The 27,604-nt window shown below is 37.5% G+C and overlaps 1 protein-coding gene across 2 annotated transcripts in view; it reads left to right on the top strand.

The window, feature by feature from the left end:
• The window catches only part of GLRA3 (glycine receptor alpha 3), a 132,440-nt gene extending 115,986 nt beyond the window's left edge, over nucleotides 1–16,454 (top strand). Inside the window, exons 8-9 of one of the 2 annotated variants that reach the window (XM_069977800.1) lie at nucleotides 4,124–4,270; nucleotides 16,060–16,454. In XM_069977800.1, the coding sequence (XP_069833901.1) occupies nucleotides 4,124–4,270; nucleotides 16,060–16,335 (423 nt within the window). In that variant the 3' untranslated portion in view covers nucleotides 16,336–16,454. Of the gene's footprint in view, nucleotides 1–4,123; nucleotides 4,274–16,059 lie in introns of both variants that reach the window. The other variant, XM_069977801.1, reaches the window with a different exon arrangement.
• The last annotated feature ends 11,150 nt before the right edge of the window (nucleotides 16,455–27,604 follow it).

The raw sequence follows: 27,604 nt of genomic DNA on the forward strand, positions 1-27,604 counted from the left end.
TAAAGCTTTAGATTTTTTTTTAAGTGCTGAAATAGAACAAAAAATATATATTGGGTATCACTGTAGTCAAAACAGAATACAGATAACCTATCACTTTTACTGCATAGTGTACAAACAAAATCCCCAACATTTGCTAAATTGCTGTTTTTTTTTTCAATTTACCTCAAAATATTTTTTGCTGTACATTTTATAGTAAAATAAAAGAAGTCATGAGAAAGTACAATTAGTCCTGCAAATGAACAAGTCCTCAAAAGGCTCTGTACATAGACAAATAAAAGTGTTATGGGTTTTAGAAGGTGAGGAATAAAAAAAAACTAAACCTCGATAGTAAAAGTAAACCCAGACATAAAGGGGTTAAGATTGATGAAAGATTTTCTAATTTGTCAATGGTTTTCTTCACTAAAACCTATGGAGAGTTACTTTTTTATCTCTTTTCACAACTCTATAGACTTTATTGAAGGGGCCAAATGCAAGAGAGTTTACCCCACAACTGATTTCAGTGAGAAACTTATGTGCTTCAACTGGAGAAAAGAGGTCAAAGGACCCCTGCCCTCCCAATAAGTAGAGGTCCTAGAGATGACGGCAATGAATAGATGTTCTGAAAAATGCAAACATTTGAATAAAGGTATCTAAATGTTCCTCTCTAGAAACTAATAAAATCCATACCAATTGTGCTGATGATCACCAGAACAAAGCACTAAATCCTCAAGGACATTTGAGTCTAGAATGGGCACTATGTTTTCCGTGTGCCAAGCAATATTTGCAGCCTATCTGTCCCCAGGGAAGCTGCCTCCTGTATCCTCCCTTCATTCCATAGATTTGGCTTGTAGTGATCTTTTGCCTTTTCTGTTAATTTTGCTTTGTTTGCTGTAAGGGGAGGTGTAACAAATGTTTGCTGAACTGGCAATCTTTAGACTAGATATATAGTCTATGAATAATAGATATGGGTTTTATGCTACAAGAGCTGAAAATACTTTGATTTACAGCTGAAGCTTGACTGGATACACTGAAGAGAACTTTATCTATATTCCCCAGATTGTAATTATATGTTACAATTGTTTTTTTAGAGTTTTCAAAAATAATATACATAATTTCTCTATTTTTGCTGTCTAAGTATCCTAATGTGTTAGGAAGCTATTAAAATGGGAAAACACCAATAATAAAACCATATGGCAGGAATTCCATTTCTAACAAAACCATTAAAGAACCAGTATTAGGCTGGGTTCACACAGTATATTTCAGGCAGTATTTGGTCCTCATGTCAGGTCCTCATGGCAACCAAAACCAGGAGTGGATTGAAAGCACAGAAAGGCTCTGTTCACATAATGTAATTGAGTGGATGGCCGTCATTTAATGGCAAATATTTGCTGTTATCTTAAAACAACGGCTGTTATATTGAAATAATGGCAGTTATTTACCGTTATATGGCGGTCATCCACTCAATTTCACCATTGTGTGAACAGAGCCTTTCTGTGTTTTTAACCCACTACTGGTTTTGGTTGCTATGAGGACCTGACATGTGGACCAAATACTGCCTGAAATATACTGTGTGTGAACCCAGCCTTAAAGGGAACCCTTCAGAGACAGACTCTCCTTTTACATCTACCTATAACTTACTCAAAAGCACTGCAGTATTTGAACACTGTCCAGGAATGAGACTCCGAGTCCCATGTGCGTTTCTCAGCATGATGAAACTTGACAGCTTACCTTTGACTATATAACTGGTACTTACTAAAAAAGGAATCCAAAAGATTTCATTTCTCTGAAGGTCTCTTCTCCTTGATTATAAAGATACAACCTGAATGTTTTGGGTTTTTTGGTAGCAAAACCTTCTATCAGAACCCTATACCTACAGCCTCATGTGTCACTTACACATTTCTGGTATGGTAGAGAGGCCTTTGGGCCCATTTTAGGCTTGCTACCCCTGTACCCCAATAGCTACAACTCTGCTTGTATAAAAATAATTCCAATAATGAAAATATACAAGGAAACTAATATATATATATATATATATATATATATATATATATATATATATATATATACAGTTTATATATTCAATGTCTGAATAAAATGGTGGAGTTTTAGTGGGTAGTAAAATAGTGTTGTTTATATTTGTATTCCCTTACTGTCCGGCTCTATATAAATAAATACATATAAATTACTCCAGGTAGTCCACACTTGACATTTCTCCATGCCTACTAAGAAAAGTTAATGGGGTCCAGCAGTAAGTTATTATAAAAAGCACCACAAGGGTCATACCAATGCATGAGTATATCCAAAGCAGGAAATTACTTTGTGTATAGCCTGAAGGAGAAATATAGCAAACACATTACTGCGTAAAAAAAAAAAATCAAAGCTGTGCATTACATATGTTTACCTGTCTTTAACAACAATATTGGTAGCCTAAAAGGTTACTATTAGACAGTATAATATACAGAACTTTATTGGGAAATCTAGCAAGGCCTATTTTTAGGAAAATAATTGTATTTTTACCCATTTGTGGTCTAAGTTCTATTTATGAACCAGTAGTCAATGGGCAAATATTTTTTAAATGTGAGTGTTTTTTAATCTGCCTGTTTTGAGTATTCACCCGAGATTTGCATCCAATTTATCATTTGCGACCTCTTAAAAAGTCACGGTGCAGACTTACGTCTGGTCAATACCAGGTGAATTTGTGTGCACATTTTTTGTGAATATTCTGAGAATGTTCTTTGAATATTCTATGAACAAATTTATGCATAGTTAGTTAAATTAGTCCTATCTGGCTGGGTGAAAACCAGATGAATACTCTGTATTTGCATGGTTAAGACTCAATTGTTAATGTCCTCCTATGTGTTTATTTCCAATAACAAAAATAAAAATAACATATGTACTGTCTTTTCGTGCTTTCCTATTTATTTGTACTATATTGATAGCAATGCCTTGGCTCCAGTACTTTCTTTTCAGGAACAACAATAATTTCCTGAAATCTGCATCTGGTTTCTTTACTGCACTTACTTTTGTTTATGAGTCTATAGACAACATTTATCCTTTGGTATTACACCTAGGAGATGCTCATCGGTGTCAAATGCAATGTGAAATAATACCAAGGCATAGCACATAATGCATGACTCGAGACAACTCTGTACTTATCTCCATACATGACCCTTCTCTCAACGTCCTGGCATTATCATTAATATAAAAAAGTCTCCTGAATGTATTTATATTTGCTAAGATAAGAGATCTCTAGATAAGTGATCTCTAGATAAGTGATCTCTAGACTGATCTCTAGATCTCTAGATAAGTGATCTCTAGACTGTGGAAATCAACCAGTCCCCAATCAAGGATAATGAGGAAAAAGTTCTTAGGGCCATATTTACAGCTCAGACTGCCCCAGGCATTCGGATTGAATGCACCTCATCAGGAAGATTTCACAGGAGTTTTTGCACATCTGACAAAAATATGCAGCAAAAATCCGATGAGTTACAGTAGATTTATTGAAAATTCACAGTGGATCTTGCCCCAATACACAGAAATTAATTACAAATCCACAGCATAATAAGCGGATGCAGCTGCAAATCTGCAGGGAAATTTCTCATTAGTTCAGATCCATGTGAATTCAACCAAAGGGAGAATTAGATTTTTTTTTTACTCAGTGATATGATGCCCCCCTCAACACTGCTGCCCTAGGCACAGGACCACAAGTGTCTATGGAAAATATGTATAATCAACAGATGCAGCACTCCGGTGCTTTGTCCATTATTTGTCATTAAATGCCAGCTGTCCAATAAAGCCTTAAAGTGATGGGTAAATTATAGCGGTCTGCTCATCTAGAGTAGAGGAATTTTTTTGGCCTCTCTAGGTATAAATACAGTCTCTGCTTTTTCTATAATTCCACTTAAATTTGTATTTTTAATTATTTATAGTATTACTTCAACTGTTTTGATATATCTACTGGTGTGTGTGTGTGTGTGTGTGTGTGTGTACGTGTGTGTGTGTGTGTGTGTACGTGTGTGTGTGTGTGTGTGTGTGTGTGTGTGTGTGAGATTTGGCCTGTGCTTTCTGTTTGCCCTAATTGAGTTTACCTTATTTGATATGTATAGATACCCTCACATGTAACCCTTAATATTCTTTCAAACAGGTGTCATATGTTAAAGCTATTGACATTTGGATGGCCGTGTGTCTTCTATTCGTGTTTTCTGCCTTATTGGAGTATGCGGCAGTCAATTTTGTATCCAGACAGCACAAGGAACTTTTAAGATTTCGGCGCAAGAGAAAGAAGGATAAGGTAGTTTATTATTTTCTATAGCTGTCTTTTCACTATCTTTTTCTATTAGACAGATCTCCAATGCTCATGAAAGAACAAAGTTGTAAAGAAATATTGTAAAGAAACCTGCATAAACCTTTATAATACTGTCATCACATTGGTTATCATAGCTGACTAAGATATATATGAAAAGAAGCTTTAATAAATTCATGTGACACAAAAAAAAAAAAAACTACTAGAAACAGAAATGGAAAATCTAGCTTTTGCCACAGTATATTCTGGTAATTTTTATTTTTTTTTTTACTTTACTTACAGTACTGTACAAAGATTGACCCCAGCCACTGTCCCTGGAATCTAATTTTCCTCAAACACACAATAGGTCCAATTTCATAGCAGAAAAGTTAACCTATCGGTATAGTTTTGTAATGGGGGGGATTCTATGAAAATGTCATCCTTAAACAGATTTCAAACTAGGTTCCGACTGCTGCAAAGAAGCGATATTATTCAGGGGACCATTGAGCTACCATTGAGTATTAGCATACTTTCTATCAGTTATGTCCTATTAACCAGTAATTTTCCTTAATAACTCAATAAGCTTTTGATATCCATAATCTAGTTTCCTGATGGTAGACGCGCTTTAAAACTTCCTTTAGCTATAGAATGTTTTGAATTTTATTATTGTGTATGGATTAGTAAGTTATGTGCATAACGTTTGAGTGCAATTACTGGACATGCTTAAGCTTAGAACATACCAACCAATAAACTTAGAACAAACCAACCAATAACATAAATGGTGTGCTGTGTTCATACACTACTAATGCTCATCTATCCTTAAACAAAAGGATCCTGACCCTTTTAGTTTGCTTTCGCTACTCCAGACCAGTAACTAACTAATATATGTTTAAATAAAGATTATTTACTTTTTAAAATTAATATGGTATGGCCCTTATGAAATTTGTGTCAAAGGTATCAATAACTGTGCTGGAAATTGTTATATAATCCTGTTTAAGTGACTATAGCTCTTCAGTGCTTCAGTGAACATGTTCATTGTTTTTTTTTTTTTTTTTTTTTTAAGGCCTAGTTTACATACGGCAATCCGGCGGCGATTCCCTCCAGTGGAGTAGAAAAGCACCAGAGGGAAACGCATCCCTTAACTGATCCCATTGTTTTTTAATGGGACAGTTTGGATGATGCACTCTCACATTAGTGCTGCCGGACCATCGGACTGCGTTCTGACGTGCGGCCAGCTAGCCGGATAGTCTAGCTGGACGCACATCAGAACGCAGTCCGGCACCGCATTTATTAAAGTCTATGGAGCACCAGAGGCATGCCATGTACAGACACATGCATTATGCATCCTCCGGCTTTTGCCTTTCGGAGATCCAAACAGAAATATCCTTGTACCTGCACCCCTATTAACTGTTATGACCCCTGGCCCCCCAGCTCCTCTATACAGGGGCAGAACCATTTAGGACAGGGGTAGGGAACCTTGCCTTTCCAGCTGTTTCAAAACTGCAGCACTCATTATGTTTGGGATATCCAGTCATGATGAGAGTTGTAGTTTTGCAACAGTTGGAGGGCCAAAGTTCCCTATCCCTGCTATAACAGATTTCTCCATGTCCTGCTGCCCAAAGTAGAAGACTCCCATAAGGGTTGTACACAATATTATATTTCCTGCTATGGTGCTGCCCCCTATATAGATGCCCCCTATATGCTGTATTGGAAAAAAACTGATGACAACTAATGGCATAAAGGTATGGCAACTGATATTAACTGATGGCAACTGATGGTTTTTACTGAAAAAATTATAGAAAACCTGATGACAACTGATGTCTTTTTGCCATCAATTGTGATATCAAGTTGTAGTCACTTTCTTACAAAAAAAACACGGAAATGGATGCAACTTATATATGTAAACTATATTTAAACGTTCAAATTTAAACGATAATCATTTTGTGTGAATGCAGGTAACGATCGGTGATTCCACAATCGTTCGCTGTAGTTGTTCACTAATTGTTCAGTGTAATTCCACATTATTCATACATTTGCTGGGATCAGATGGAGTAAACAATCATTGTAATAATTGTAAATATCGTTTGTCTTTCTGTTTAATATGGTGAACAATTTTAGGTTTATCGTTGATAGTTAAAAATCACTTTGTCTAATAGAACCCATTCTCTTGGAATTTAATGGGGTCTTAATAATTACACTTCCACTCCTGGAAGATATAGGTAATTAAAGGAAACCTGTCATCGCCTTATCCAAACCTTAAGTCATCTCGATGCCCCCCGGAGACTTCTCCCCACACCACCAATCTTGACTGATCTCTCCCTGTTTGGGTATAGGGTGAGATCTATCAATCAAGTTCAGTGGGGCAGAATTCACCCCAATGACTCATGGTCCAGAGAACATGAAAGTGATGGCAGGATCCTTTAGATATTATTCTAGAAGTTCCACATTAACTATGTAGTCCATTAGCTGGTTTTGATATTATTTAAAAGTTTTGTAGCTTGGAAGGTAAATTTCTTGTAAATGTTTCAATACTGATGTGAACAAATACAGTTGTTATAACTTCAAATGGTCTGAGGATTTCTTCAAGACAAGTAACCTTGCATCAGTATATAGGGCATTTTTTCCAGATATTTGTCCGCTTGCTGTATAATTGCTGTTTGTCCATACAGAAATAAAGCCTCCTGATTTAGCAGACTATTGAAAAACCATGCTGCATTCTTCTTTCTGCACAAACTGTCAAGCAATTGATTTGTATTTAATAGACTGAAACTCTGTCCTTGAAAATAATCACTAGAGAAATCTTTATAGTGGTGGTCTTTATAGAAAGACCCAGCAAGATGTTATCAAGTGTTTAGTCAAAGGTTTATGATACAATACTCAAGAAATGAAAATAGTTTTCTCTAAATTGCTTTTTATCAAAATTCCACAGCTGAATAAAATATTGATTTGTTTAATACCTCATACTAGGCGGAGAGGAGTGTGCAAACAGCAAAGCATTGTACAAGTCTTATTTTATTATCATATGAAAGTGTTAAAGCATGTGTTGCGGGTGAAGTCATTTTATAAGAATGAAAAAAGCATAAAATAGCTCTTTAAGTCTACCATTCTTTATTAAAATGGAAAATGGAAATTTTTTTGCCTGGAGGTATGGGTGCCTACATGCCCCACAAAATTATATTTGAGAAATGTAATGTAATGGGAATTATCAGTCTTCCATCCAGGATGCTGGAAGTGTTTCCTCTACTCCTTAGTTTATAGACATAAGGTATTCACATATTGTCAGGAATCTGCAGTAGCCTGGTCTGAACTGGGCCTGGTGTTTTGCTTTTGTGTGCCACACCCGATTGCTTCTCAGCTTCCAGCAATGCAGGAGTTAAGCTGAGAAGCTTCTGGACTTGATTTTGAAGCTGTCTGGTCTCTGTGATTGATGGGTCTCTCTGCCTGTCTGTACCTGGAAGATCAGAGCGCTGGTCCAATAGGGATCCAGATCGGGCTCTTGGTCAGCATAAATCAAAGCTGGGACTCAGTCCCAGCGCTGGCTATTTTGAGTAACATCCGGATCCCAGCTACCCCTTGTCTATTCCTGCGCTTCCCATCCTAACTCCCTCTGCTTGCTCGTCTGTGTTACCTGACCTCTGGCTTTGACTTTTGACTATCCGACTGCTACTTGTTTTGTACTGCGCTGCCTGCTTGGTTTTTGACTTTACCTGTTCGACTATTCTATAGTGTGTTTGTATGTCTGTCTTGTTCTGTGTTGCACATACTCAGTATAGGGAACGTCTTCGTGGTTGTCCACGGCCGCCTAGGGCTGATTGAGGCAAGCAGGTAGGGACAGTTGGTGGGTTCAGCATCAGGGCTCAATGTTGTGTCTTGTCCCTGCCTCCCCTGTCCTGACACATATAGGCTATGTTCACACAACTTTTTTTTAGCTTTGACGGCTGTTGGCACATTATTCTAGTCTGGGGTTACTAATTGGCCTTTAGGTGTGGCTTAATTGAAAAGTCCATTGAGTTTAATAATAAAAATGGAGAAAGAACGGTGACAAAAGAAAAACTGTGTGTGAACTACTAATAAAAACGTCCGCTGTGTGCAAAAGACGTAATAATGTTCATTATTTTGACGTCCGCAGGAATGTTATTCAATGCATTGTGTGCATTTGACGTCTGTCTTCCCATTGACTTCAATGCATTGCCATTTCAGTCAGTTAAATCGTGGCAAAAACTAAAGTTTTTTAAAATATCAAAATCGGGCGCCTTTTCTTTATTTTTGACGTTGTGTGAACATAGCCATAGACACCGGTTGCCTCTTGACTTTTATGAAGCCTCTGGTTTAAGGCACAGCATAGGTGGGGTATCTCTGGAATGAGGCAGATCAGGGAGATTAAACATTGGGGCCATGTAGAAGGCAATATTTATTTGTTTTATTTTCAGTCAAAATGACCACTATTTAGATTTTATTTTACTGTGTCTGAACATAGCCTAAATGGGATCTGTCATTACTGTCATACTGCCTAAAAACAAGGCATCAGGCAGTCCTTGGCAACTTCTCCCTCTCTTTATTGATAAATCTATCAATTTGGGTATATATAAAGATCTATTAATTAAGGGCAGCAGCAAGGACAGCCTACCAGGGATTGCCTGGATGACCTGTGGTTCAGGTAGCATGAAATTGCTGTGGTTCTGCTCTATCGCTGTCATTTTTTGCCAGCTATTGAGCCCCACTGTGGTTGGCTAATGTGTCTCCAAAGGACAGGGATATGGAAAGAGACAGTACAGTTTATTGCATAATATAATAATTAATAAAATTAAGCTATAAAATTCTGTGTAATAAGGGTATAGTATTAGTATTAAGCTATGTTCACACTGTTTTTTTGCCAGTGTTTCTATCAGTATTTTGGTCAGTATTTGCAGCCAAAATCTACAGTGGAATATTTATACAGCTTGGCTATGTGCATACTACGTTTAACAGTGTCCGTGCATAGCAATGGACGCTGTTAAACTGTCGGCCGCCGAGCTGCATTTAGGACATTCCTGCAACCGATTTCTCTGTATTGGCTGCAGGAACGTTCTTTTTTAATATTTATTTGTACCATTGGGTGTGCCGACAAATCAACTATTCCCTTCAATGCAAAGTGCGGCCGCCGCTGCACATTACATTGTGTTAACAGCTATTCTTTCCTGTTCCCTGAACAGCGTCCGGAAATAATAGGCAGGTACTTTTGGTTTTGGTTGAAAAAAAAATTGGCCAAAATACTGAGCAAAATACTGTGTGTAAACATAGCCTTAAAGCAAATTCCTGATCTATAGAGGAGGCTGTAAAACAAAAGTAGCCGCTGTGTTTTGTGTGTTATATACAGGTAATATATCTAACAGCAAAAAGCAGCTTCAGGCTACAATAAGTTTACACATTTATTTTTAAATTGGAAAACAAGGCTTTTTTTTAAATAATGGTAAATAATGATCATGATAATTTTTGTATGACTATTATTTAAAAAAAAGGCTTTTTTCATCTTAAAAAATGGGTGTGTGAATGGTGAACAGTGTTTGAACATGCTCACGTACAGGTTGCCCATGTTCAGCATCCAAAGAACATCTGCATTTTGTTTCTAACAACTAATTCTAATAATTTCACCTTAAATAATAATTTACTGCAAATGCTTGTACAATGAGCTATTAACATTACAGATAAGCAGCCAGAAATTTGTTGAGCAAGCTTTGCAACTTTTGGGTCAAATCCATTAATATTTGCAAATTGAACTTTAATGAGTTTCAATAAAACTGTAGTAGCTACAGAACTGGAACTATTACAGAAGGACCAATTTGTTAACGCATGTTCTTATAAAAGTGTCAAAAATTTGAAATCACAAAAGCAGTGATCATGTAAAGCGCGTGCCCAGTTCAGTAATGAAACCCAACTTGTATAACACAGTAGGATTGGAGTGCGGCCACTGATTATTTAAACCGCACACTCAGTTCAGTAACGAAACCAAATATGTTTCCCTTTCTCCTGCCCAGAAACACTCCAGGAAGTATATGCTGACACCATTTAGTTTTTTTGCAAATTTCCTTAACAAATTGGCGGGAATTCACTTTGCAGAACAAATTGAATTGAAGGCCCAACTAGCAGTGAATTTTGATTCGGCGGATTGGCTTTGCTAATCTGTAATTAACATCATAAATAGTCATTCCTTTACAAATATTTACCAAATTGACATATTTATTTCATTGGCATTATGAAAGCTTATGGCTATATTTGATTTTTCTGTGAAAAATAATCTCTCCACTTGCCAAGCAAAAAACACAATGTATATGATTACTATATACTGTATAAATTGCACAATGTTTATATTGACATGAGGGTTTTTTTAGCTGCTCTAGTAGCTCTCTTATTTATGTTTTTTTCCCTTTTGCCTTCATTCTTTGTTGTAATGCTAGAATGTTAAGCCAGTGGTTGATGAACATGAGAACCTAGGCAATTTGCGTTGTAGCAATAGCATGAGAAGTGCTGGACCAACATATGGGACATTGACTCAAGTCAACAGTGCAAATTTCAGGGTAAATTATGTGTAAAATGATTTTGTGAGAATCCAAGATAAATCGATGAAGGTTTTAGCTGGTCATAACCTTCATTGCTTTCCATATGTGCTTGTTCTTAATTCCAAGGTACCTGTCCTGTTAAGGTCTCCTTTCTAAATAATATTACTATAAATTGTTAAATTTAATATATTTCTAGGAGTGCAGAGAGCCATCAGTAACATGCAGTGTAAGGCATTGTCACAGGGATGTAACAGCTTGCAGCTTTGCACAGGCTGTGGAGTTGTTTTTTTCCACTTTGACAGCATCTGCAGTCCACAGGAGTCTATTGGATTGGTTTGATTAAAGTAAGGCCCCTTAAATATGTTCGCTAAATAAATATTTTGGTTAGCAGCAAATGTTTGTGAGGTCCATCCATTTTTAGATGTCTCCACCGACAGATAATGATGGTGGAGAAGGGGGTCCGGTGTAGTAATTTTTTTTTTTTTTTCTTGACTGTCTGCAACTTTTGTTCACAGAGGGATAAGCAGTCTGGCAGTGGCTTACTTTTACCTTTCCAAAAGGGAACACATGGATGTTTGGCCATGCTAAATGTCTATAGATACCCTAAATTTAACTCTTTTTATTTCACAAAAAGTTTAAAGTGGTTGTTTTATCCAGTATATTGAAGTCAATTCAGGAATCAGCAGATTACTCTTAGTCCTGCTCCTGAATTCCCTGGTAATCAGCTGATATTGCCAGACGTTGCACGGTTGAGAGGGCATCTTCCCTGTTTGAAAGCAATATGCCATCACAGCCTGTAATTGTTGTTACTAATCTTACTACTGAGGAAGTCATGGGAACATCAAATAAGCGGTGACAAGCTAAGGACTGGTGTTGTTGTTCTCATGGTTTAGTATATCACAGAGTGTTCAGATGAGCTGGGGGACAGCTGGGGAGCATGGTCTCTGGTAAGGTAACTATGCATTTTTGGTTGACAACAATTCCATGGTGTACACCAGCTGTAAACCCGCTCGCCTGATGGCCGTAAACAATGCAAAAATCTTCAACTGCTTTGGGGCAGATATAGATTTGTACACAATCCCTGTGACAGGCGCAGATCTGGTGAGCTTTACTACGTGTGTCTCTTAGTATATCCGGCTGGCTAAATGGAGTACCAGTACAGCAGTCTTTATAAATGTCCCCCAGTAAGCCAAATAACAGTTCTATCAAGTCACAGTTTGTATGTGATGGAATATGTTAGAAGAATACCTTTCTGACTATATCCTGACATGAAATTAAAAGCCCCTAACTTAATTCTTACTCTATGGGTGTAACCACATACTGTACTGTAGGATGGGAATGTGCTGAATGATCAAAGAGTCCATTAATAAACCTCCCATTTTACCATGAACTCCCTTGCTTCTATTATGCAGTTATTAAATATCTAATAGTTGTATAGTAGATGAACAACGGCAAACTCACCAATGTAGAGCGGAATAAGATGCTTTATTTCAGGGAAAGAGCAGTGTACAAGCAAGTGGTGCGTTCCACAGATTAGAGCGAGGGCGTTTCGCGCTTGCGCGCTTCAACTGGCTCACATCAAGCGCGCAAGCGCAAGTGGAACGCACCACTGGCTTGTACACTGCTTTTTCCCTGAAATAAAGCATCTTATTCCGCTCTACATTGGTGAGTTTGCCGTTGTTCATCTACTATACAACTATCTGCATTGGACTTGTACTTTCAGCAGCGAGCACCACCAGAGCGGTCAGTTGGCGTATGGGAAGCTGTGCTGTCAGGAGCGCTGGGGATCGTAGTGCCTGCTCTTTCCACTTGTGTTTGTTGATATTAAATATCTAATATTTATAGGCTACAGGATTTGCTAACATTTTACCAATAAAACCACAAGGTAATAAAACCAATGCAGAACCAGACACATTTTTTTAACGTGCAGCACATTACTTACCCCTTGAAATACAGCTTTAAGGATTCCTGTTTTCATAAAATTACAATGCACCAACGCATAATCCCAATTGAAATAACCATGCTATTAGTATAATGGTATCATTTCCAGAATATTGTATATAATACTACCAAACAATAAAAAGAAATATCTGTTACATATAAGACAGATTACAAGTATTAGAAAAATTAGTTTTCCCTGCAAGGCAGCAGAGGGCACAAGAGGCTAATTTATGAATCGGAATGTTTCCATTTCCAAGTTATCACGTTATTTCTAAACTGAAGTTTAATCAAATTTCTTATGAGAACCTTGCCACTTATGACTTTTACAGGAGAGGTACCTTATAGCTCCTTAGAAAAGATATAAGCATTTGTCTTTAGGCAGTTGCTGTAACTGTGTTAGCTGTGTCTTTACTTTAACAACCTTAATAACTGTATTTGATGTTTCTTTAAGCTATGGCTACTTCTGTGAACCTTTATTGTAATGTGTGTCAGCAAGAAGAACTAGTGCTGTATAATATTAAAGCATATAATGTAATCTCTATTGTATAATGTATTGATATTACCTTTAAAAGGAAACTAACAGAAAATGCCACATCTGCTTTCTTCATGTACGATGTTACATCAAGACCAAGTCCTTCCAACACCTAAATGTCCACACCAAAATGAAAGGGTCAATATAGTTCAAATTGTATATAGGAAAAAAAAGGAAGGGGGTGGATGTAGGGATAAAATTGGGTGCTAATTAACATGTTTTATTCCCTCTTGTAATTTACTGTAAATAGTTCAAAAGAAAAATTTGTAACACTGAATATTCCCTGAACCCTACGATATCAGAGTACATGTAAAAGCTCATTATTTTATTCTCACATGCCTCCTGTTTGTACCTTTTATGTGGGATCTTCAAACAGATGCAAAGCCCCATGTCAAAAATGTGATTGTAGGCATAATAGTAGATAGTGGCAGGACTAGAGAGACAAAAACAGTGAAAATAAATGGATTCATACTTATATGATGTAAAATAGTTTATCATATGCAAAGGGCCGTGTCACAATAAATGGTCTCTAGTGGGTTTGGGAAGGGTTGAAAATTTTTATTACATAGACTTTTTATGCTGTTTTGTTTAGGTTTTTTTTACGTTCTTTATTTTTTTGTTTCATTTACTTCTACAACTAGAAATACAACTTTTTCTTTTTCTCTGTCAGCTTTTCCTATTCACTGCAGTCTTTTCAATAGGATTCGGGCTATTTCAAACTTTTAAATGTTCCTTTTTTGTAACAGTGATGCAAGGTATTAAATGCTTTGTAGTAAGGCTTTGTGCTCCCTTGTGCCCATGCTCTAGTTCCACATACTGTACATCTGAATTTCTACAGAATCATATTGATATTTTTCTCATAGTTTTACGTTTGACTCTCTCCAATCTAACAATGGATAGTTGATTAATGTCATGCCAATTTACAACCTTGAAGCTAGACTTTTTTTTTCTCATGCCCTTAACGTAATAGGGTTCTATATGACACCACCATCATGGCCTCCTTACCAACAGATTCAGATCCATAGGATAATGGACACCAACTGTACAAAATAGACCCAATGATTAATATATAATCAGATTCTGGTTCTGATGGAAAGTATAGTGCAGGATGCTTTTTCTTGCACTTAATTCTGACAAAACTTAGCCTGCTATATTTCTAAGCAATATTTAGGAAGGTGTAGGTGAGGGATGCCTTCAGAAGAGAATACGTCCATTGTAAGGGCAGCAGGGGCCATACCTCACTTTGAGGTAAACATTACATTATCATTTCCTACATGTAATCTAGAAGAATAGTAATGCTACTTTGAGGTTTCACTGCATAAAAAAACAAGCAGTCCTCATAACAATTCACAATGATGATATTAAGTGCATAGCAATATAATCATGTAGTGGCTGGCATTTTAATTAGTATTGACCATTAGTCTTGGATCTTGGCTAAATATATACCCTTGCTTCCCAACCACCATCAGAAAATGCTTGTTTGTGTAGACTCAATAAATAAAAGCAATCAAAATGGTCTGCACTGACTTTAAACTCTTGGTGGCATAGATGGGGCCTACTCTCTTTACTCCACAGCATCAATGACTTTCAATGATGGCTGAATGTCTAATTAAGTCTTTCAGGTCTGCCATTATTGATGTAATAGTATGCCTGTCAGCACTCTAGGCAAAAGACATTAAATTAAATTAAAGGAGAATATCGGCCACAAATAAAAATCTTTTGCAGGCAGAGGGTGAGGGCAACATAATAAAGAATGTATACTTAGCCATCCCTATGTCCCCACAGTGCATTGTCACTGTCATTGTGCATTACCGATGTCCTTGCAGCCCTTGCAGCATCATACATTACCTGTCCAGGCTTCTTCTCCGCGCTGTCTTCATCCCCGGGTTATATCTACAAAATGGCCGGTCAACTGACAGGCCACACTCAGCCAATAACAGGCCGCGGCGGTCCCGGCCTTTGATAGGCTAAGCGCTCCATCAGCTGACCGGCCATTCTGAAGACCCTGGGGACCCTGGGATGAAGACAGCGTGGAGAAGAAGCCTGGACAGGTAATGTATGCTGCTGCTGCTTGTCAAATCGTCGGTCGCCCGCCATAGCGATGCGCGGTGGGGAACGATGATTTTAGGTCTGGCCCTAAATGAACGATAAGCCGATGACACGATCATCGGCTTATCGTTCTCTCTATTTCACCGAACGATAATTGGCCGAATCGGGCCAAATGGGGCCGATCCGGCCGATTATCGTTACTGTTGAATAGGGCCCTAATTCAATGAATGGATCTATAGTCATTTTAGTCTAGCTCCATAGTGAAACTAAAAAAAAATAATAAAATGTTACAAAAAAAAAAAAAAAGATACCAAAAACACAAACCCCCCTCTTCCCATTATTAAAGGATTTATAACATTATGCGTGTCTGTAACATCCCATAGTTTAACACATATAGCTTCCCATTCCTGTTATTCTGGACATTGGTGGGAGTCACAGGCCACAGTCTGCCATAGATGTTCTTCTGACCTGTCTTAAGTGATAAAGTCAGTGGATGGGTGCCTTGATGAGACTTATCCTGTTAATGAGAACATTTTTAGGCCTCATATGGTCACCTTTTTATCTGTCTTGCTGACAAAACATAATGTTTTGTTACTATTTTTGTAGCCAGTGCTATACAGAAAAGTGTACTATTATGCCCTCATATAATTTTTTGTTTTTATTATTTCAATGTTATATTCCTAGCTCAATAACCTAAACAAATGACGAGAATTAAAAAATGTCTAACTCTGTCATTGCAGGATGAAGATGTCAGAGAAAGTCGTTTCAGCTTTACAGCTTATGGTATGGGACCTTGTCTACAAGCAAAAGATGGAGTGACGCCAAAGGGACCAAACCCAGCACCCGCAGCACCTAAAACCCATGAAGAGATGAGAAAAGTATTTATTGACAGGGCAAAAAAGATAGACACAATTTCTCGAGCTTGCTTCCCACTGGCCTTTTTAATATTCAACATCTTCTACTGGGTGATCTACAAAATTCTGCGACATGAGGACATTCACCAGCAGCAAGATTAAAGGACTAAATGCTGGTATGTTTGTAGTGGGGTTGTACACAAAAGTCTGATCATCAATGCCCTAATTTCATTTCCCTATTAAATATGATGCTTTCCAAATCTAACAGAAAACAATCTGATGGTACAAAAAACAGCTACAATATACTGCCAACTGTTTTTACATGTTATTACTCAGAGGTGTCAGTACAGAAAGCTTACTGTTTTTTTAAGTGAATTTATTTTACTACATACTATTATACACAACAGGACCAAATAGCAAAATTGGTAGTAGGTTTTAAAGTGACCACAAATTTATTAACATTTTTATTTCAAAATTGTGAAAATATTAAACTTTTTGTGTGGTAAATTCTATTTTTAAGTCTTTCTAATGTCACATTTTGTACAAAAGCAACAATGCTGAAATGATAGCAACGCTATGATCAACCTGCTCATGATACATCCAAAAATAAAACCTAGTGAAGGTCACGGAGCATGGTCTTAGTTTAAGCCTTGTCCATTGAGATCATCCCTGCTTAAATTGTAAACTATTTTGAAATTCACTCCACACATTGTAATAAACCTAAATTGTGATATTTAACATTATTATCTCTTCATGTGAACAATGGAAAGTTTACACTTTTAAATACCAGGAGATACACATTGGAAGGTAAAAGACAAAAATGTGTGATCACTTAAAAAAATAATAATTTTCTAAAAAAAAAAAAAAAAAAGGATTAATAAAAAAAAAGTATGCATGGATGCACCCTTTAAGGCAGAAAGCCAAGTTCACATGACCACAGGAGAATATATTGTATTGTATCCATACAGTATTGACCATGTTTACTGTATAATTAATTTATATACTGTATATTTATATTGCTTATTTTTTGGGATCACAATTTTACAGTATGATCTTGTTTTATTTAATTACCACAGGCTGAAATTAGCAGATAGTACAGCCTGCATATGTAATGTCAGAAAAGAACTTCACTACAGTACAGTCATGTTTTAAAGGGAATGTGTTATCAGGAAATGATTGATTGTTTAAATCAAATAGTACCATAGTAACATAGTTAATAAGGTTGAAAAAAGACAAGAGTCCATCACATTCAACCAAGTGTTGATCCAGAAGAAGGCAAAAACCCTTATGGCCCAGATGCCAAATACCCCATCACAATCTTTATGGTAAAACAAACCTATTGTTTAAAAAATGTTTTTAAAAACCTGCAGTGGCTTTATCAGCTCTAACATGCTTTATTAACTCTGTTCTACACACCCCTACACATGGACACACACACTGACACCCACACAGGTATCAGATCATGCCTAGAAAATTGCTCAATGGAAGTCATTAGGTTCCCTCTAGTGTTTTGTCTCTAGAGGGTGTTAACAGAGCAAAAAATATGACTGTACACAAAGGACTGTTTTTGAAATGTGCCTCTAATCGGTAAAATAAGAATTCAGGTGATACATTCCCTTCAAGCTATTGTACTTTTATATTTAAAAGAAGAAAGAAAAAACTGTTTTTCTTTTATTGAATTACATATGTATCTGTTTGAGCAAAAATGCTGACAAATGTATATAATGATTAAAAATAGAAATAGAAAATGTCATGTGGACTAACGCCATGCTAAATTGTTTAGTCCTAAAAAGTAAAATCAGATTTCAGAAAAAAAAAAAAAAAAAAAACTGGTGCAAACTGGTATAGCTTAATGCATCAAATCAGTATACTGTATATCAACTGCACAAAAAAATACAGAAAAAAAAAAGAAAAGTCTCTCAGGTCCTAATAACTGCCAGTAATATGTGTGCCAAGTTTTAATATTGTTTTGATATAACAGGTGTCATTGATTCAAAAAAGTTTTAGGAGCTACGTGTGGGTTTTCCAAGAGTCACATGTGTTCCCAAGATTCTAGTTGTGCAAAAATAATATTTATTTCTAATATTATATGTGATTCATTTTAAATATATTTATACCCACACCTTACATTCCAATAGTATATATCTATAGATAGGACAGATTCATTAAGCAAACCAATTTTGTAAATTTCTATCTAACTTTACATCGACAATATAGAAGAGGCAATTTTCTACATTCATGACATAGCTGTATTCTACATACATGATGACTTATAAAAACCTAGGGCAAAGGGAAACGTGATCAAATTTTGAAGCATTAGGGTGTATGTAACCAGCAGAGATATCTTTCTATAGCACGCTTATACAGATGTTTATTTTGTTTTTAAGTTTTGTATACATTATTATTTTTCATACTTAATATATTGTTAATTTATATACATGTACAGTATCCATGTTTCATGTGAGAGGTTGCATAATTATTTTTGTGTAGATATTTTGGATAAATTAGGTCCCTCCTAGACATTAGAATAATATTGGCAGATCTTGTAAGGAGACCCCTTGCCTATACCTTGACAGCAGATGTTGGAGGGAATGAAGATCCACACTGTTCAATTTTAACATGCCCATTCATTTTGGTTAGAGCCTGGCAGCGGCTCATTCCTGTTCCCCTTATTGAATATTTATGGTGACGTCAAGAGAGATGAGATAATTGTTGACTGAGCATTTGCCAAGAAATATCTTATGTGGTGGCTGACAATGCTGGTTTTTTTTATTAGTTAATAAGATACATATTCTCCTCCAATATCAACCATCATAATATGTGCAGCATTGTTTAAAAGGTATAATACTATTAATAGTACAGATTAGATCATTTGTAAGTGAGTCCACATCCACAGTACATTCAGGGACATAACTATAGGTGGTATAGAGGTATAGAGGTGCCACCACCCTATAAGAAAAAACTGTGTTCTTGAAGAAACTATGTTCTACTGCTACTATTACAACTACTATATTTTTAAGATAATACAAATGCATTTTGTACAGTATATACATTTCTGATTTCTTTTGTGACATTAACTACTCTATAATTTGCATCTTTGAATTATAGTAAAGAACATCATATCCCAAATTTGTTGTTATTAAAGAGGTTGTCCATCAGTTGGCCTTTTTAATATATTGCTGCTGGTGTCGCCGGTGTCCCCCATTGACTGCGGCTACCACCACTTCTGAGACAGACTCTTCTCGGGAGTGACAGCCCCCTCAGCCAATCACTGACTGAGACAAAACAGCCCTTCAGTCAGTGATTGGCTAAGCAGGCTGTCACTGCTGAGACGAGATTGTCTTGGAAGTGAAGGATCTGCAGTAAGTGGTGGGCACTGGATAGGTAAGTATAACATGTTTATTGTTTTATATACTGTAAACCAGCAGCAATATATTAACCCCCCCCCCCCTCCCGACTTTTTTAAGGTTGACTGTTTATGTCTGATCTGCTAAAATTGAACTCAAAGGTCCAGCAGTATAAAAGGTCTGGAAGTGCAGTGCCCAAACTGATCACAAGTTGTGTACAGCTAAACCAACTGGAGACAGAGCATAGTACTAAGGTGGACTCGGAAACATTAGGGTGTGTGGGCATGCACTGTTTACGCAGAGTTGAGGAGTCAAGAGGTAAAATCAAAGATAATGGGCGAGCTGGAATGGAGTGGCTTTTGTAATTATTAGTCAATTCACAATACCTAAATACTATTTATTATATTTATTATATTATTCACAGTTATGAGGGCAGCAGAATGAAAGGGGAAAAAAACCTGGACTATGGCTGTGTTCACACAACCTTTTTTAGCTCTATTTAAAATTACGTCCGTCATTTTGAGTGTAAAATAACGGACCTCATTTAGCTGTCTGGTCTCCCAGACAATGATGGCTGTTGGTACATTATTCTAGTTTGGGATTACTAAGTGGCCTTTGGGTGCGGCTTAATAAAAGGTCCATTGAATTTATAAGTAAAAACGGAGAAAGAACGTTGACAAAAGAAAAACTGTGTGTGAACAGATAATAAAAAACGTCTGTTTGCAAAAGACGTCCGAAAATAATGATCATGATCATTACTTTGACGTCCGCTGTAAAAACGTCCGCTATTCAATACATTGTGTGCATTGGACGTCCGTCTTACCATTGACTTCAATGCATTGCCATTGCAGTCAGTTAAATTGTGGCAAAAACTGACATTTTTTTAAATATGAAAATCGTCCGCCTTTTCTCTATTTTTGACGTTGTGTGCACATAGCCTATTTCTTGCAGTTATATTATTTTCCCTGCCTCTTTCCCAGTTTATTTCCATAAAAGTTTTGTCCTGCCTATCGACAAAACATTATATAAATATACCAACTGTAATAATACACACATATTATAATCCCATATATATTATGTAATCATTGCTATTGGCAGTTTCATCAGTTGCTCAATTGTTGCTTACTCTTATGGAATTGCTTCATAATCGACTGATTTATTTCCCTGTCATTATCTCCTATTAGAAGTTAAAAGGGCCTAAATCATTCTGATTCATAAATACTTTTCACCTTCTAATCGTAGCACTATAAACTAGTTTAAAATATTTTTTTTTTATATCTTAGATTTTATTAGGTATTTTATTTGGAAACTTAACTCTTAAACTTAACTAGTTCATTAAGAAAAAATATTCAGGTGTTTAGGAATAATTTATATTTAAAAAAAATGAGCATGTATGAAGAGGTAAAAAAAAAAGCTGAGTTTCTTTTTTAACTGTTTGCTCCCATGTGGCACCCATGTGACACCACTGTATTCTTCTCTTCAAGCAACATTAATATGGTGTTATAATACGGCCGTATGCACTGAGAAAATGACACAATTAATTTGTGAAACAATGAAAAATATGAAAAGCAAACAGCAATCATATATAATAAACTAGAACTAATAACATACTCTTGTAGATGCTTTTTAAAACCCATTGAAATACATATTGTAAGAAATGCCTTAATAATCTGATAGATGACAGCACATGGCCTCTCAGGTCTCTTAGAGAAGTGAGATGTCCTCCTCCTTAGTACAGGGTTATCATCTGCTCCCTCACTTACTCCATTAGAGGGAAAAGTCATCGAATAGACGATAGACATTCCAGATCATCTGGTCTATCATCACTTTGGTTACCAGCTCTTGCTGACCTTTTTACTGTGAAGCATGGACTATATTTCTCTGTGCTCTCTAGCTTTAACACATACCTTGAATATCGTATTATTGTGTCACAATATTCTATTCTTAACAAAAGCAAACACTTCTTAATGGAGTGCTGCATAAGAAAAGCTATACAAACTGCCAGTATATTCTCTATTACAAATAGAAATCTGCACAAGCTAGTCTTATATCAAGCAGGGAGGGCCGTAAATCATCAGAGAGGAGGCATGCTTTCAGCTGGGCAAAAAGATGGGCCCTTGACTCCAAGCTGCTGGGTGACACCCTGATGACTCCAGGTACTTCATTTACATACAGTGCAGGCTGGAAACAAAGTTTAATATGTAAAAACATGTTACTCACACATATATTGCACAGGAGTAGAATGGGTATTAAATGACCTGGGTCACATTGCCAGCAGCTTTACTTTATAAAGGCTTTTGAAATGTTCCCTTTAAATACAATGTACATCCATTCAAAATGTAACTAAATCATTTTTAACCCAAATGTTTAAAAGTTAGTAAAAAATAGTAACTTAATTGGAGTCTATCATAAGGTTAGATTCACAGAAAAACTAAAGTGATACTCCAGAGGAAACAAAAATCTGATTAACTGGTGTAATTTACTTCTATTCAAAAAAATAATTTCTAAGCTTACAGTACTTATCAATTGTATGTCCTGCAGGAAGTTGTGTGTCCTTTCCAGTCTGACATGGTGCTCTCTGCCTGCTACAACCTGTGTCCGCATTAGGAACGGTCCAAATACTCAAAGCTGGATCCAATCCTGGGAAACTGGGAGAAGTTTCCCAGGATTGGTTCCAGCTTTTTCCCAGCACCTGGGGTGGAGCAGAATGGAGTGGCGGTGACAGCCCTGCAGCTGAAATCCTCTGGTAACATATTAGAAAGTTATGATATATAGAGCATACTGAGGATTCCAAAAATATCCTAGAATCCACAAAGTAGTGACATTACTACGGTATGGTTAATTAATAATAAATAAAAAGCTTCATTACAAATTATTAGAAGTAGGTATTCATGCTGTGGAAAAAGTTCCATACAAAAGTAAGGCTGCTAATAAATATAAAATCTAAAATAAATAATTAAAAAATATATTAAATAGAAAATATAATACAGTATTATTATTTTGTGAAAGACTTTATTTCAATGAAGAAAATGATATGTCTTCCTAAAAATGAATTTGCATAGATGAAATATATGTATATAGATATAATATATCCTTAGGCTATGTTCACACAGCTCTGTTTAAAATGACGTCCGTTATTTTGAGTCTAAAATAATGAATGTCCTTTAGCAGCCTTGCCTCCCCTTCCGTTATTCAATGCATTGTGTGCATTGGACGTCCGTCTTCCCATTGACTTTAATGCATTGCCTATGCAAGCAGTTGAATCATAGCAAAAACTGACTTTTTTGATATATCAAAATCGGCCGCCTTTTCTTTATTTTTGACGTGGTGTGTACATAGCCTTTATCTCAGCAATAACTGTATATTTGACTTACAATTCAACTCTGTTACCAAATTCATGTTGTTATTGAATGTAACAAAACAACAAAAAATGAACAAAATATAAAACCGATGTCCCTTCAAAAAAAAAGTTCAAATGTAATATTGAAAGGAAGAAATATCTCCAGTACAGTTCGATAAAGTAAAAGCTAGATGTTCTTTAATATTCTTTATTCGTTCCACATATACGGGCGTTAAAATAGTCTGCCTGCCAATTATTCCCGAACGCTGTCCACAGAACTGTGTCCGGAAATAATAGCTGATCACACAATGTATTGTGCGGTGGCGGCCGCACATTACATTGAAGTTTATGGTTAAATGATTTCCGGGCACACCCGACGCTGCCCGCAAGTCAATTGCAAAAAAGAATGATACGGCGGCCAGCAGTTTAACAGCATCTGTTACTATACCAAGTGTGAACATAGCCTAATATTGAAAAACTGCCATATTTTACCTCTATTTTATGGTGTGTGAACATAGCCTTATATGTTAACATGATATCCCATCACATATTTAGACCTCCTGGAGAAGGTGTAACCCTTGTGAAAATTCAAAATCCCTTGCGGATAAATAGCTTAACAGTTTATTCTTAATACATTAGTACGAAGTGGCATTAAGGAAAATAACAATATCTTACATGTTTATTGAGTTGCACCAAATATAGTATACCATGTGCCATTTGATACCCTTAGTGCAAGTTCAGCCATTTTCGCTGTTGTTTAAAATGAACGATATTATGGAACTCTTACTAAATCTTCCCCATTGTTGCTAAAAGGAAATAGAAGTTATTAAATTTGTTGAATGTGATATGGAGCATTTGCTTCAACTGTAGCAAAAAAAATATAAATTATAAAAAAATAATTATGTACCATATGCTTGCAATGCTTGAATTTTATTGCACTTATATTATTACTTATATTATGTTGGCGAAATATGCAAGAAAAAGATAACATGATTTAAGTTTTTATCTCCATATATGCATATAAATATATATATATAAATGGTGTCTGTTGGCAATACCATTGTAAATGACATTTTCAAAAACAGGCAAAATATGTAAGTGTTGTATAATCCTGTGCCATAAAGATTCAGTGTAGGGCGAATAAACGAAGGATGGTTTGCTAGTAAAAGCGATATATATATATGTAATTTATCAAGCTCATTGTGGGCTCAGAACCTGCTGGACCCTCATCTTTTGAGGTTTTGAGGGACTTTATTTTTTTGGTGTTTGCTCATTTTCCTGTGCTAGAAACACTGCATGCTTTATATGATGTAATTTTTCCATTCATTGCTAGCAGACCAAGCCTTGGAAGTTAAAGTCTAAACAAATACTCCAACTTATTTACTGATGACTGTAAATATTTTAATGTAAAAATAAATTCTTTATTACTAAATGTGTCATTTTTGTGTGTTTCACTTATGTAACTAAGGATGAAAAAAGTGAGTTAAGCAACAGCAGAGTCCACTTCCAAACAGTTTCGTAGTTTATTCTTTTCATCCATTGCATAACTGCAGCTCTCAGCATGTCCTGGTAGTTGTAGTTGTTGATGGGGAACCACCAGTAGGAGAATGTGCCTATAGATTGAACCTATCTACTGTCTATAGAGCAGGCCTATCCACAAGTGAATGCTGGGCTAGTTTTTAAGGAAGACCCACAGCCAATCTTTATTTAAATTTTTTAACCTATTAAAAAAAATATTAGAAATTTACCGAAGAGACAAGGGACACCTCACTGCAATGGCACAGCATCATAAAATGCCAAACAGAAAACCATGACAAGGTGGGACTAGCAGCACATACACTGGCTCTCCTATAAAATCAGGACAGCACCTGAAATAAGTCTTGTGGGATCCAAAATGCTGGAATCACACAAGGCAGTTTTTTGGAAAATGGCCACTCACTTTTTTTTTTTTTTTATCCCATTTGAATTCACTTCTGGCTTTGGCACAAACTACTACTCCACCTCCCTATATAGACCTCATGGAGCTTTCATATAGATGAAGAGGACAGAAAGAGACTGAGACTGGCCTGAGATAAGTTGCTAAGCAGTGAAAGGACCTTCTGTGAGGTTCCCTGGATAGGAATAGGCCAGCTAACCAACTCTTAGTGGCAAACAAGTGAAACAGCAAGTATATCATTAAACCATTGCATTGTACCTTCAGCTGTGCTTTTACCATAAGGAAAGAAAATGCAGGGACACCAGAAAGTTCTGAAAGTGCAGAAGACAGTTTACTATCCAGAATACCCAGCCTAATCAAAGATTGCCCACACGATTGCTGTGCACACCTGGTCCAGGTCGGAAAAATGCATGCACCATTTGAAGGAACAAGGAGCACCAGTGTGGAGATCACAGAAGTCCGCAGAGATCTGGCTGACTGCGGGAGATTACACCAGTGAGGTGATCCTGGCCAGGAGGGGAGTTTAGGTCCATACTACCCTCCAAATAGTGAGTAATTGGTTTCCATTTTTTCTCACTTTGATTCCCTTTGTGGAGAAATCAAATTCCGCTCTCCATTTAACATTTTTTCTTTTCCTATTTTATATTCCACAGATAGCAAAGTTTGTATCTATTAAAGGAGTACTTTAAAGGAAAATCTTTTTCTTTCAAATCAACTGGTGTCAGAAAGTTATACAGATTTTTCATGTACTTCTATTAAAAAGTCTTTCCATACTTATCAGCTGCTGTATGCCCTGCAGGAAATGTTTTTTTTTTTTCAGTCTGACACAGTGCTCTCTGCTGACATCTCTGGACGAGACAGGAACTCAGCCTCGGTTTTCTATGAATCCCCATAGAAAACCTCTCCTGCTCTGGACAGTTCCTGTCTCGGCCAGAGATGTCAGCAGAGGGAACTATGGGAAGACTTGAGATTTTTTAATAGAAGTAAATTACAAATCTATATAACTTTCTGACACCAGTTGATTTGAAGGAAAAAGATTTTCACTGGACAACCCCTTTAACTGGTACCAGAAATGCATACAGATTTGTAATTTTCTTCTTAAAAAATTTTTTTTTTAAGTCTTCCACTACTTTTCAGCATCTATATGCCTGGCAGGAAGTGGCGTATTCTGTTAGGGAGTGCTGGGATTTAGGAAGATGGCGGTCCCTTCTCTCAACACACACCCTCTGTCCCAGCCTACTTGCTCCTCTAGGCTAACCCTAGGGCAGCAACTGGGCGACAGTCCCTAGCCTAACTAGGGATACGGGGCGGAAGACAGAACACCCAGACAGGTATAGTAACAAAGAGGTCAACAGTCTGAGTTGACAGGAGGTAACGTCAAAATCCAAAACAGCAAGCAAAAGGGTTAACAAGGTCCAGTCCAAGGTCAAGCACAAGAAGTAACGCAGAATAGAAGGTTAAGACAAAGTTAAATCACAAGCAGTACGATGAGATACTGCTGGTATAGCAGGAGACCAAACATACATTGGCAACTGCTGGGTGTAACCAACCAGACTAAATGCTGCCAGAACTCCCGCCCCAGCCCCTGATAGGGACAAGGAGTCTGACAACAGTGTTAAGGCTGTATTCCATGGCCCGAGTCTAACGATCGATGTCAGTGCTCGCTTGCTTCTCGTTCCCCGCTCGCTATTATATGCGGCTTCAGCAAGCGAGTGAGTACGGGAAGGGCCGGGGGAAGCTGCAGGGGGCTGCTCGGGTGATTGCTGATCGTCTAGGCAGCCCATAGAATATATAGTGGCAGTCTGCTGCCGCCGATCCCACTCCGCAGAGGGGCGGCAGCAGATAGCTGCTATACAAGTGGTTTGTTTTTCAACATGTTGAAAGATTAATGACTTCAACAGTCAGCCGACATGAACGATGTCGACCGATCATTGACTCCTATTACATGGGCGATTATCGCCCATAACGGCCAATATCTGCTGGATACGGCCAATAATCGTTCCGTGGAATAGGGCCTTTAGACACCAATAAAAGCCAGGAAGCCCTCCCCTGTGCCCCGAATAGACCAAGCCTCAGAAGGCAAGATAGCAACTTCTGAAAGCTTAACCCACCAAGCACCAGGAAACAGGAGAAAGCTTAAAGGGGTATTCCCCCCCAAGAGCCAAAAAATTAAATTCCCCCAAACCAAGTCCTCCTGAGTTTTTTGAGCTATCACCCGTCTTTTTAGCTGCTGCTGTTCCCGAGAAAAAGTTTTTCTAAAAACCGATATATGTATACAAGATGGCGCTGGCCAGGAAACTACATTTCCCAGCATGCAATGCTTCCTGCTGCTTGCTGGGACCTGCCAATAGGACATGATGGGAGATGTAGTTCTGCAACCTGGATGGCTATCCAGGTTGCAGAACTACATCCCCCATCATTACCTGTCAGCAGGGCATGATGGGAGTTGTAGTTTTGCCATCTGAGACCATCCAGGTTGCAGAAATACAACTGCAACGGGCAGCACCGGGGGGGATGGGTGCCGGCGGCGGCTATCGGGCAGCACAGGGTGATCCGCGGGGGGGAGGGGTGCTGGTGATGCCGCAGGCGGCTAACACTGGGTCAGTTCCGGGCGGGGGGTTGCCGCTGGCCAACACCGGGTGGGCGATTCGCGGGTGGTAGGGGTGCCGCGACCCGCACCAGGCGATTCGGGGGTGGGGATGCCACTAGCGCCCAGCACCTGGGTCCGTTGCAAGGGGGAGGTGTGCACCGGGCGATTCGCGGGGAGGCTTGCCACGGACAGCACCAGGTGATTCGCAGGAGGGGACG

The sequence above is a fragment of the Dendropsophus ebraccatus genome, chromosome 7 (assembly GCF_027789765.1).
Source record: "Dendropsophus ebraccatus isolate aDenEbr1 chromosome 7, aDenEbr1.pat, whole genome shotgun sequence".
Taxonomy (NCBI): Eukaryota; Metazoa; Chordata; class Amphibia; order Anura; family Hylidae; genus Dendropsophus; species Dendropsophus ebraccatus.